Source organism: Pipra filicauda, unplaced genomic scaffold (genome assembly GCF_003945595.2).
Source record: "Pipra filicauda isolate LSUMZ 115617 unplaced genomic scaffold, ASM394559v2 scaffold55_size4083901_pilon, whole genome shotgun sequence".
In the NCBI taxonomy this organism is placed as follows: domain Eukaryota; kingdom Metazoa; phylum Chordata; class Aves; order Passeriformes; family Pipridae; genus Pipra; species Pipra filicauda.
In genome coordinates this window covers 2386400-2400147 of record NW_024104709.1, presented here as the reverse complement: position 1 = coordinate 2400147, position 13748 = coordinate 2386400, and the positions used below count along the sequence as shown (strand labels likewise).

At 35.4% G+C, this 13748-nt stretch overlaps 1 protein-coding gene across 4 annotated transcripts in view; it reads left to right on the top strand.

Moving 5' to 3' along the window:
* Positions 1 to 13748, top strand: part of ZDHHC14 (zinc finger DHHC-type palmitoyltransferase 14) — a 103386-nt gene that overhangs the window by 79606 nt on the left and 10032 nt on the right. For all 4 annotated transcript variants that reach the window (XM_039387423.1, XM_039387422.1, XM_039387421.1 and 1 more), the window contains 4 exons: positions 3132 to 3180; positions 7810 to 7912; positions 9571 to 9680; positions 12078 to 12180. In XM_039387423.1, the coding sequence (XP_039243357.1) occupies positions 3132 to 3180; positions 7810 to 7912; positions 9571 to 9680; positions 12078 to 12180 (365 nt within the window). The remainder of the gene's footprint in view (positions 1 to 3131; positions 3181 to 7809; positions 7913 to 9570; positions 9681 to 12077; positions 12181 to 13748) is intronic.

Below are 13748 nucleotides of genomic sequence, written 5' to 3'. Positions count from 1 at the left end.
AGATAAATATTCAGGAGTTTGAAGTTGATTTTTAATTGTGTTCTGAATTGTGTTCGAGGTCAGAACTCTTTTGGGTGTTGTCTTTTTTTTTTTCCACACCCCTAACAAATTTTGCTGGCTCCTATATGATGATGATGATCTCATTTATGGTGACAGGCTATATGACTTGTCTTTAAAGATCTTTTGTATGTTGGAGTTTTTTAACTCACTATCATAGGAAACTTCGGAATGTTTTATTTTTTTCACTAATTATGTAGGATATTGCCTTGAAAAGTAGGTCTTTAACCATTTTGGAAATGTGATCTTTTTATTTCTTTGTATTCTGTATTACAACACAAACCTGGTAGAAATAATAATTTTGGTATTTAAGACATTTATAAAACTAACTTGACAATGGTAATATTAGAGAATGTTTTCCTGAAAAAAACATGTTAGATTGTGCTCTTCTAAATTGCTTACAATGTACTGGGAAAAGCTGTATTTTAAAAAGCAGAACTCGTGCTTTTATTTGTTCTTCACAAAAGAATAAGAGCACTGAGCAACTCCCTTATAGTTCAGAAATCTAGCTCATAGACTAGAACTGGTGTGCCTAATTTTGAGGGAGTCTGAATAAACAATTTGTTCTCACCAACAGTTACAGCATTTCTAATACCAGTTGTTTAAAAAGGGAAAAGTAGTTGTTGGAAAAAGAACACTTGCCATTAATACTTAAATCCTTGACATTTATCTGGGCATACACACAGATATACATATATACGCACATTTTATATACATATATACATACATACTTTTTACATTAAGAAGAAGAAAGCGTGTTTTTTTCTGCCATCTTACCTTGCTAGAGTTCAGTAATTGAAAACATTACTAGTCTGACAATGTAAAGCTACTATTGACACTAGCCTACCTTCATTTCACAAGGACTGCAGTGCTTTTCTCTTTAGTTTTCAACATATGAATTACCAATATTATGTCAATATTTCATGTACTGTATGTCAAGGAGGTTTATCTAGTGGATTTTAACCTTACAGTGTCCATTTCTAAGTATGATTTAGACGAAGAGCAGAGTAATTAATTGTGCCTCTCTGTGGTTGAGAAACACTTCAGCATTGTGTAGGTGTTGCAGATAATGTATAGTAAATGTTAAATGCTAAACTGTCTACCAGCTGCAAAATGTTCTTGCTATGGAGGTTTGTCTACCTTGGATGAGACAGGGAAAAACATCCTTAAGTTCCAAAGTTTGGTCAGTCCTCAAAGGCAATGGGAGCAGGTATGAAATGCAATTAGTTCCTCGATGTTTATTTGCTACACTGAGGCTTCAAGCCCAGCTTTCAGATTTGTCTTCTGTAATCTTGGCAGTGTCCAAAAAAGAGTTCTTTACAAATAAAGTTTTCTTATCACATTGATCGCTCCAATCTGTGCCTACCATGCTTCTAGAAGTCCTCATATCTACCTTTCTGATAGTTACCGCTCAACTATTTGTGTTCTATTTTGCAGCCCTGTAGTTGTTCAGCTGATGCTAACCATTTAGCAGGATTCTCAGTTACTTAATCTGAACCTTTGCACTTGGCACAGACTACTTTTTGTTAGTGTGTATGAAGAAAATCTCAGTTATTAGACCTGGAACTATGACCTTTCCACAGTGTTTCAAGGTCATACATGTACATTTTCGTAAGACCTGACAAAATTATTTTATTTTAATGCCCCTTGATTTGGACAGATTTTGAAATTTGTATATTTTTCTAATACATCTTGCAAGCTGGCATTTTATAATTTTTGGGAGGCCTAAGTGGTGCTATGAGATCCATCTTAACTTCTGAGGCATATGTTGGAAATTTGTTCTTGCTAGGATTAAGAGTGTGTGTACATAATATCTTTGAAGATCATAAAACTCATTTTAAATATCAAAGGTATTGTCTTGCAAGACTTTCTTCCATCTCATGAAGCTGAATGCCTTTTCAGTAGTAACAGTGTCTTTGTTCAGAGTTACTCATCTCTGTTTGAGGCATCAGTATTTCAACTGTTTGTTGCAGTGAAGAACCCTCCCCTTCTGATGTTTTGGTCGCACTGCTTAGAGGAGTGTGACCAGCAGTAGGGTGTAGAGATCACACCTACCTGCTGCCATTGCCGTTAAGGAACCTAAAAAACAGTAGAGGAGGTAGGGGAAGTTCCATTAGTCCTGTACCTTGAGAATAAGAATCAGTTATAAGAATCTGAAAAGTCTCAGAAATACAAGGTAAGTAACTTTCCTTTTGTAATGGCGAACAGTAAATTGACCAGATAGATCTAGAGAATATTTTTTTATTCTTATAAATACAAGATTCTTCTCTCCATACAAGTCTTCAGATGAATTTAGCTAAGTGGAAAATCTTTCTGCGGTAGGACTTTCAACCTGATGGATTTAAATCAGTTATGTTAGATGGTAAAATTCAAACTATGTGCCTACAGTGTGTCACATTAAGTTAGTTTCTACCGAAGATTCATTTGCTGCAACCAGGAAATTGTCAAATCACCCTTTTTGACTACTGTCTCAGGGTTATGGAACCCAAGTGGTTCTGCACTCTGCATACTTTGCATCTCTAGTTGAATAGCTCATGCTTCTCTTGACCTTTTTTCAGGTAGTAGATTGTGTTTTATTTGCCAAGAGGCAACAGTAACCTATTAGAAAAATCTTCTACGTAGGTGCATAGGGTGCATAGGAGCAGGATTATAGTCAAGAAAGCTCTGCTTCCGAAACAAAGGATGGAAAGTTGAAAAATCTGAATTTATAGGATAAATTTTCCAAGTTAAAAAGTTACTTTGAAAAATAGTATTTCAAAATAAAACAGGAGGTTATAATTTTTTGTTTCCATATTAGGTCTGAAAAGAACAAGAATAATCGGAAATCTTGTTCATGGGAAAGCATGCGTGCATCAATGTGGTATGACTGAGCAAATATCCTGCAGATGTTAAACCTTATAACTTACCCAGGTTTTTTTCAATGTTGTTGCTGCTGTGCAGCGTATTCTCCTATTCATATTAGTAAATCTATTCTATGATTATTTGATTATCTTCAAATATTAATTGTTTTAACTATATGAAAACAGCCTGTAGCCAATTTCTTACTCAGGTAATTTTGTGTTCTGTTTCTACAGGTTCTCAACAAACAGGGTTCCTCAATGCCCTGAAGGACAGTCCTGCAAGATATCCTTTCACTGAAACAAGTTGCTGATTATGTTACAAAATAACATCTGAGATGTGTGTTTGCTTTTTTTTTTTTTTTGCTATTGTTGGATATGTGCTTTGGGACTTTATCAGTTAATGACTTCATCGCTTCCTGCACAATAAGATTTCTTGCCACATGTTGGAGGTAGGAAGGAGACTATAGCCCAGAGTGGTTTTTATTCATCTTTTGCAGAGCAGTACTCTTGACAAAGATCTGTAGTTTCCATATGTGATGAAATATGCTTCATATTTTGTGGTGAATTTCATAAATATATCTTACACTATGCCCGTGCTGTGGTTTCACTTAAAATATTCAATAATTCTCCTGGTTTTACGTCCAAAAGTATCCCAAATGGCTGATTCTTTTCAGGATAGAAAAAGTAGATTTTGGAACAACTGAAACCATATGCTGTCCTCAAAGAGTTCAATTCCTGAAACTATTCTTATGTTTTTAGAGTAGTCATTTTCAAGTATTAACTTCTGTTAAGCTACAGAGCAATATGTAACTTGCGTACACAGGGACTATTATTGTTGTTCAGCCTGGAGAAAACAAGACTCTGGGGAGATCATTGTGGTCTGTCACTATATAAAGAAGTCTCATAAGAAAAACAGAAAGAGAGACTTTTTACCAGGGCCTGTAGTAACAGGGCAAGAAGCAGTCGTTTTTAACTGAAAAGAGGGTAGGTTTAGGTTGGCCAAAATGAAGACGGTTTTTACAATAAAGGTTGTAAGACACAGGAACAGGTTCCCCAGAGATGTCGTGGGTGCTCCACCCCTGGAAGTGTTCAAGGCTGGGTTGAATGGGGCTTTGAGCAACCTGGTCTAGTGGAATGTGTTCCTGCCCATGGCAGAGGGGTTGGAACTGCATGATCTTTAAGGTCCCTTCCAACCTAAGCCATTCTATGGTTCTGTTTTGTAAATGCTCCATGTACTAGTTGTCTCTTCATGAGAGCTTTCTGTATATTTTCTATTCAGTGGGAATGGAGTCAGAAAGCAGCTAACATAATGAAAAAATGGGAAACTGACGTAACTACTGGTTAATTTCTTTCTTACATTTCTGTACAGACCATAGGCTTCCTGTTCCTTATGTATATATTTTGAATGGTTTGTGTCTGAATAAACAGTTTGCACTTCTCACAAAGATACTATAAAAAGAATTCTTTCCCTTTTGTCCATTGTGCCTCACAAAGTTTGCTTTTCCACAGAAGAGTAGGAAGAGTCCTTCAGAGTTGTGCATAGAGACCTCCCTTTCCAGATAGTTTTCCCAAGTGTCAAATTCTGCAGATACAAATTTTTTTGTGTTTTTATTCATCAGGTAGAGTCAGTGAGCTGTAAACTCCCTGTTTAAACAAAGCCATTTTTCAGATTTTTTTGTACAAATAATTTTACAAATCACAAACTTTTCTAAATAGCATAACCATAGCTTCCAATTAAAATAATTACAATCAATTCTTGCAAAAGATGATTCTTTCAAACTATTTCCAAACTGAGAATAGCTTTCAGTTGTCCTTAAATCAAAATGTGATCGCTTATGCACTTAAGGATTTTTTTGTACAGGAGCAATGGGCTATTAATTCATAATTTATGTTCAGAGATGTGCTGCTTTGATGCTCAGTAGCGCATCTTCTAGAAATGCCTGATTTGATAGTGATATGTTGGACAATTTAATAGCTTGGTTACAATTAACAACAGCAAAAAATTAAATTGTCCAAATACTATTGGAAATGCTGCTTTGGAGCCAGTCAGCTCAGGCACAGAGAACATTGCTATTTCTATCTTGCTAACAACCCTGTGTGAGATACCGTATTATGACAGAAAGATAATTATGCTATAATATGCTAGTAAGCTATACTTTCTGTTGAGCATATATTGGGTTTTTGTGTTTCTCTTTAATTAATGGACTCAGGTTTAATTAATGGAGTCATGTTAATTTAACATAAACCACACCTGCTGTTCTAGAAGTCTTTTTGGATCTTGGTGTGGGGAACTGAAAACTGTCCCTTCATGTAGTGAACTGAAAGAAATTCCCTTTTTTGTCAGTAGGAATTACTGTGGGGAGGAGAAATATACTTTTCAGTACCTTTTTGAGTGTAATTGTGGTGAGGAACATCCTATAAGTGGTGTGTTCGGGTTGCAGGGAGCCCTTCTGCCTCTAAGGTTCTTATTATCTGACCAGGTGAATTTTCCTCCTGGTGTGTAGATTCTATCCAACAGTGCTTGTCTACAACCTTCTGTACTACTTCTACCCTCTCAAAGCCCAGTTTGTATTGTGCATAATATTTTGGCCTGTTTCCTTCTTTTACATGTTCTGGAACCCTCTGCCAACAGTCTACTTCCTTATCCATTCTTTCTTGTACTCCTCGCTTTAGCTGTGGCCATTTAACAGTCAGCTGAGTCAGAGTTCCTGTCCTGTGTTGGTTTGACTTCACATAGTTTGAGGAGGAGACGAGAGGGAAAAAGTAGTGAACATGCTGCTCAGGAATGAACTTTGGTCATCCTGCTGCTTTTGGAGATAATTTGCTCGAATGCAAATGTCTCTTTTCTGGCTTTAAAACCCTCTGATTGGAATAGGTTGTAGGGAAAGTTACACCAGGACTTCAGGTGTTTCCCAGTTTGTTAGGGGAGAGCAGCTCTGCAATACAAAACTCTATGCTGTTAACTAATATTAGGATTTTTCATTGCAAACACATCCATCCATGCATTTTCCAGTCTGTGTCTCTGTGTAATGGTGAGGAGCTGTCATATTTCTCTTCCATTGATACGTTCAGGATGTTTATTCTGTGTTTTAAGGCTATGTCCTTGTTCTGGAAAATTTTGACTTGACATTGTCTTGGAAAGTGACTATACTAAAGGTTGATATGCTTAATATACAGATTATTTTTATCCTCTTCCCATCATCTTGTTCCTACTGATTCATTTGATCTATATCTCTGGGAACTAAAGCTCCTTCTGCTGTTGATTTGTGTTCCCTAAAATAAAACCCGAAAACCTATTGAAGTGTTGTAGAAAATAGCGTTCTCAAAGCAGATGTATTTTGAGTTCATGGCTATTTGTGTAAATAAAACTATATATAAATAAAAAACTATAGCAGGAAGCTTTCTATAGAAAGTTCCTCTTTATGTTTGCTTATATCAAGTTTAGAAGCAACTTTATTGTCTTATTGCTGAAACAATGATTCCTTTAGAGTTAAAGGAATTATATAAACTCTAGTGTATGCAGTGTTGAGTGCTGACTGATTTTCCTAGTATATGATTCTCACTTTTAAAGCCTAGCTACTTCTTTATGGGTATAACATTTGGGTTATACAGTTTATAATGAATGAAAATACAGGTAGTTTGAAAAGTTGTAGTGATGCACACAAACGTGCACGTGCACACCTTTGCTGCTCTCTTGAGGTGAGGGTGTTCTTGCTGTACATGTACCTGTGCCGCTCCCTTTAACTCACAAGTGAGAACACCCCTAGAGCTCACATGCTTGTACCTTGAGTGCAAGTCCCTGTACATTACACCTCATACTGACAGTCTGCTGTTTGGATGCTGACTACTCGATGTTTGACAGGGATGGTGCTGTGTCTGGGCTCGACAGATTCCAGCAGATTTACCTGTGGCTATACCAAACCAAGTTTTGACTGCTGCTGTTCCCACTTCTGTGGGAACAGAAGTTCTCTTTCTGCCATTTTTTGTGATTTGCTTATAAATCAGACTGATGTCTTCATTAAAAAGTCTACTTGTAATTCCTCAACTAGTGTTTAATAGCAGCACAGTGAGCTGGGAGTTGATAGGCTTCCTCTTTAACATAAGTTTTGGGCGAATGCTGCTGAGTTTTGAATATCCAATGCCACCACACCTATTTAGACTCACAGGTTTAACAGAAGTTGCTTTCCAGGCCATTTGCCAAAGCTGGGCCACTCAGGCATCCCCAAAGTCGTAACATAGAATATATCCAGTTATTAGGGGGACTTGAAAGAGCAAGTGAACTTTATATTTTATTTGGACTAGTGCACTTCAATGCTAGTGTTAGGATGCCTATCAGCATCTTAACTTCAGTAACAGAAGAAAAACAGGAGAGTCTAGCAGTTAGAACATATGACTGAGATGCAGTTTACCCAGTTGTTGTTGCCATATGTATGAGCAGAGATCTAGAACCCTTAGTCCTGGCTGAAGACTCACACTGTGCAATAAGTATTTGAACAAACATATCCATTCAGTTTTTGGTGTTCAGCTAGCCTTGGGTTACTTCTCTTGTCTTTGATCTTCCCCTCACCCCATCAAAACCGTTATTTACTGTTACTTATCAATTTGCCTGTCTTAATAGAAGTGTGATGACTTTTACAGGATGAACATGAAAATTTGAATTTCAGCAGTTGAGTAGTTTCTAGCCTTTTTCAATTTGCAAACCCTTAAATATTTGCTGGTGTACTATTCAGTGGTCTATACAATAAAGCCTACTGGCAGTAGTCTTGCTTTTCTGAGTTTAATTTTTGCTGACCCCTTTGAAGTACCCCAGAGATCTAAAGGGACTTGTGGATTACCTGGAATTTTGTGATTTTTAACTACTTTTTATTGGATTTTTTTTCCATTTGCATATATTTCCTTGACTTTCAATTACTGTGCTGGAAGCTGTGGTGTGTTTTTTCTCAGTATGGTCCATTGTTGGCCTCTCAGGTTTTCATACATATTTGATCAGCTCCAATCAAACAACAAATGAAGATGTAAGTTCATAGTTTATTTCTACATATGTTTCTAAATAGTAGTGAGGAGGTTTTTCTCAAATCACACCTGTCTGCATCATTTTGTGAATACCTCATTAGGAAAGAAGACAGTAACATGGTTGTGCTTGATTCGAAAGATCAGATGAAATCTTTTTACCTATATTTGTTGTAGCTTGAAAATATGCTGGTTTATATACATAGTATGTCCATTATGGTTTATGCGTACAGGACCTCGATCTTGAAATAGGAAAACATAGAATAGAGGATAAAAAGAAACAAGTATATTTTATACAGTAGGGAATTAATAAATACTTTTCTGTATCTGTTTTTCATTGAGAGTTCTAAATATTATTTGACTCAAAAATTGATTACTGTGAAAATTAAAAAGTGTGTTGAATTCTCTAAACAAAAATTTCATCCTTTATTTTATTTTACCTTTGAAAATTTTTTGCCAGTCTGAGGTCTAAAACCTCTGGCAAGGAGTATATAATTAATTTGAAGGTCAACATTCTCATTTCTACAGTTTTCTATTTTGCGTGTAGGTTTCTACTGTTTTGGTGTGGAAATTATGTTTAACTGTGTGTGACGTCTTCATGTGTCCTCCCCTAACTAAAAGGAGAAACACAAAATGAATGAAAGGAGAAAATAAAATTAGCTAGGGAGCTAATGGTATAGAAAGCTTGTTGGAAATTTAGTAAGTGATCTAACAAAGGACTGCAAACTTTAAATTATTTTGCTGTAATTTTATGTTGTACCTTTTTCATAGGTATTTGGCAGATATAAACGTAGCATCTTTGAGACTGTCAAACACATGTTTTCTCATTGTTTAAGGTCACTATTAAAATAGTAAACTTTACAATCAATACCAATCAACCACAAAAAAACTTCCCAGGCAGAAGGAATCGTGCCTCAGCATCAAGTATCAGAGCAAGTAGCCTGACTTGGAAGAAAGCTACGTTGTTAGTAAGACAGATGAGATACTCTGGTATTCCTCAATTATTAGGTTTAGGCCAACATTGTGTCTCTATGTGAACTTGTTGTACTTCTGCTATCCCCACTTCCCTCAAATAGATGTCTCTTTTGGATTGTTGAAAGACAGATAGCAGTGACCTGTAACAGTGGAACACATCTGAATTTCAAGTAAACTGTTCAGTAATTTAGTTTAAAACGTACATCCCCAATTGAATACAGCAAGACATTTTACTCAGGCTCTCAAGTATCTCACAAACAGAAAAGCTAACTAGCTAAGGAAAAATATAATATTCAGTAAAAGGTAGTAATGGCTGCAGATACTTCACAATATTTTAGAGCCATTTGTGAACTGTAGGGAAGATAATATCATGTGATATGACATGTTATTTGTAAAATTAAACTTAGACCATTAGGTTTAGATGATGAAATTCTTGCTGTGAATATATTGATTCCTTGAAATTTTGGGTTGCCTAAATCTATGGAGGTAAAGCATGTGCTCACTTTTAAGATTTTAGGATCCAGCCTTGCATAACAGCTCAAAACTCTAAGACGTTTGGAAGTGTCATCATGGGTTTTCTGTGGTCTGCTTCTGCAAGTAGCATGTTGCTGCTTTGATAACCCTTAATTTGTCCCAGCCATTTTTTGTATTGTTTTACATGTGATGTATATTGTTCATATCTCTTCAGATTAAAGGATCATGGTCAAATAAAAGAGGTAAAGAAAACTATAATCCCTACAGTTATGGCAACATCTTTACCAATTGCTGTGCTGCGCTCTGTGGGCCCCTCTCTCCAAGGTAAGAGTATCAAAAGCATTGTTAACATAAATAGAGCCACCTGACTATTGATGACAGAATTATTCTTTGTGATTGCATAAGTTGACTCAATAAAACTAAAGTTTTGTATTAGTGTCCCTTAGAAGCTTTAATTAGTTTTTTCTTCAGTAGTAAAGAGATAAATTGGTAAATTGTGGTTAAAGTAAATTAGTGATCAGATGCTCTAAAATATATTTAAGATTGACATCTGAAATGAAAATAAACTTATTTGTTGTTTGAACTTTTACCACTGCAGTTAATAACTTACAGCAGTGGAAGATTGCTTGTAGTTAGCCATTGCATAAAGGATAACTTGAAATTTTATTAAACTCTTGCATATCTAACAAATGTTTCATGAGTTTAGGAGAGTTTATGAACCTTTAGTCTACAGCAGCTTGATAATTGTTCATTTTTGACCCATTTTATTTAAATGGACAGTATTTTTTTTATTTAATACTATTAACTTATATACATTAAGCTGAATTTGGTGGTCTTACACCAAAACAATTCAAAAGAAAGCACAATGGATTAAGTTTTGCTGCATACATTTTCACTTTTGAAATCCAAAATGTTTGCATGTGTAAGGTTAGAGATGTTTTTTTCAGCTTGAACAAAATGTAGGACAGAGCTGAGAGCAGAGAAATAAAACTGCCAACTGAAAAGACTTCATTCTTTTCTTATTCCAGTGCTCAGTGATTACATAGTTCACACACTACATATGCACTTTCACTGTAGAGACTAGCTGAGATCTTGTAGATTATTTTTGTGACATACTCATCAATTGATATGTTTTGCTTTGTCTGGAATTATGTAGTGATGAATCTGAACTACCAAGAAGGAGGAAAGTAAATGGCTCTATGGTCCAGTGGCCAAGGTGTTTAGTTGGAAGTGGGATTTTATGGCTTCGCTGTCAGGAATATCAGAGGTGGTTGTTCTATGAGCAGTCAAAGGTCAACAGGAGAGACTGATGTCTTTTCCTAAATTAGAGAAAACTGGGTAATGATTTCCACATACTAGGTTAACACTGGTGAGAAAGAGTAGCCCTATCTCTGCTTCCTACCTGTGTGGATGTTGCCTGAAGCCAGCCCTTTAATTTTGCCGTTTTGCTTTTCATAAAAGTATGTGACATAAAAGCTTAGTGGCACACTTCAAATTCTTTTGACTCCAAATGGAAATCTTTATTAAAACTACATCATGTTTCTCAGTATTTGAAATAGCATCTTAGGCTGATACAAGTAGCAGCACACAATTAGACTAGACTGGCATTGGCTCCTGTGTTTTAACAGAGTTTGTACATTTTTTCCTATTCCATGCAGCAACATTACTTATTTAGATGTCAAAATATATGTAGAAGTTCTTCAGGGAGATATTTTATGACCAAGGGGAAAAATTTACTGACTGTAAAATGTAAATTATATCCTTGCTTTTTTTACTTTTAATCTCATCTGTGTCTCAAGTCACTAAATATTAATTTTTCCCTTAAATTCTGGAAAAGTGGCTTACCAGTAATTACAGCTTAAAATTCAAAATGTTCAAATGCCTTTGAGAGTGCAATGCAGGGAGAGAGGATCTGTAAATAATCAAAACTTTTCTTACTTCTGTTAAAGATGGTTTCTCATTTTTAAATCTATGCTAGCAAATTCAGAATGCATTTTACATGTCCTCCACAATTACTTTCAAATCTTAATTTGATCCATAGCTGTCAGCATAGGTCTAATCAGTCTTCTGATATAATAAATCATATAACATTTTTAAGCATCTTTAATCTTTAACTAGGTTAGATTATTCCATTCTATTAATTTTTTTTTAAATCTTATGTAGATTTTTACTTATTTTTAGTAATTTCTTCACAAAGCATTTTCTTAGATGCAAATAAGCAATTTTATGAGTGCATCACTTTGGTAAGCACAGTGGAGTATTATAAGCGGTGTTAAGTAGCTGTCATGAAAAACCTGACGAGTAAGTTTTCTGTCTGAACAAAAGTTCATCTTTCTTTCTTTCTTGCTAAATTTTGTGACTAAGTGGTTTTAATTTAGATGTGAAAACTGGCAAAAAAACCAACCTTCAGAAGAGATGCTGAATCAAAGTGCCCTAGTGAGTTTTGTAATTTGTTTTCACATCTATGGTTTAAAATTCTTTGGTTTTGTGGTATCTGCTGGTAAGCTTATGAATCTACTGTCTGTGATAAAAATCCAGAAAAGTAGTAGTATGTATGACTGTGTGATAGGCAGTATCACAAGGAAGAAGTACCTTACTGATGAGTACAAATGAAGTCTTGTACTTCAGTTGAGTAAAAGAGGACATTCTTTTTATTGAGAGGAAGTAGTTATTGACCAGAAATATTTCTAATTCTTTTTCTTTATTGTGATTATTCTGTAGCTTAATTGACAGAAGAGGATTTATACAACCAGATACACCGCAATTAGCAGGACCATCAAATGGCATTACTATGTATGGGGCCACACAATCTCAGAGCAACATGGTAGGAATCATCCCATAGTGTTCATCAAGATTCCTGTGAATGTTTTCCTTCTCCACTTTCATGTGAACTAATCAAGTAATAACTAACTGGATACAGCTGACACACTGGGTGGAATGACTTGTTTATTAACAGTAAAGAAAAAAACCAAAACCCAAGGCTCTTTTTAATATATGTTTCACACAGTGTAATAGTTATGGCTCATGGATTCTAAAAAAAAAAAAAAAAAAAGGCTTTTCTACACTTGATTTATTGAATATACTGGCATTTTGACTTTTACTGTTGACACCTGCTGTGTTTTCAACTGGAATATTCAAGTATCATGGACTTGCTCTGGTTCGTCATTTTCCAGCTAATTGTTATTTTATATGGCACTTCCTTCATACTTTATTTCCTTCCTTGCTTGTACACTGCGGTTTTGCATAGACTAATGTATTTAAAAAAACAAAGATGAACAAAGAGAAGTTTCTAGGGGAGAAGTATTTTGAAGAAAGAGCAGGAGGACACTGAACTTGCAATGAACAAAAAATGGCAACTGGATTGTTACAACAAAAGCTTTTAAACACCTTTGAAACTGTGCCAATAGTTTTTACTTTGTTTTTTGCTGGTAGCATTTGCTATCATAAAGGAAGATAGGATTTCCAGTGCCAAGAAGAAGAGAATAACTGGAAAGATCTCTTTCCAAAGGCAAGCATCTTGCATATGTGCCTATTTCTGAATTGTTATCCACATATCTTCATATAATGTGGGTTCTAAGACTTTGTCCAAGAAGTCATGAGTTATGGACACCCTCCCTCTGCCAAAAAAGAGGAAGCCACAAGGCCTTCTGACATAATTCAGCCTTTCTTTTGAACAAAAGAAGAAAAGACACTCTCTTCTCAGACAGATTAGTTTTTGTGTCACTGATAAACTCGTGTAAAAATTTTGGTTTAGTTCCTAAGCTGGTTTTACGTATTATTTTGAAGATTAAATAGATTTGTTAGTCTCCTTAATAAGAAAATTTATTAGAGGCACAGTGTTAAGTCTGAATCTTCTGTGAGGTGCAGTTGAGCAGAACAAGGTAATGCTCCATGCAGATTATCAAAATAATATAACTCTGAAGAGAGAAAAGGGTGTTTAAAAAAAAAAAAAAGAGAAAGCAAACCTTAGAAATGGGCTGAGGTCTTTCAGGGATTACCCAAACTTTCTGACTCTGTCAAGGCTTCTTATTTGTGAGGATTGTAAACCCACAGTATGTCCCTGGCATTAAATTACCTTATCATTATAAGGATTATACTTGCATTATAAGAAGACACTATCATTATTCCTAGATATTAATGAGAAAACCTTGTGCTAGTTTGATAGAAAATTGACTAAGTTTGTCTCTAGGAATGGAGAAATCTGTTATGGTATTACTTTAAGTCAAACAGGTAGCTGTTATGATTTTTAAGTGTAATACCGGTAATTATGCAAATTCTTTGAGGACTTGAACTTCTTATGTCCTAGAACACCATACCACATGAGCTGGGAAAGGCTTAGGTTCTTTAACAGTTATCAAAATCACTAGGAAATGTCCAGATTTCATTCCTGAA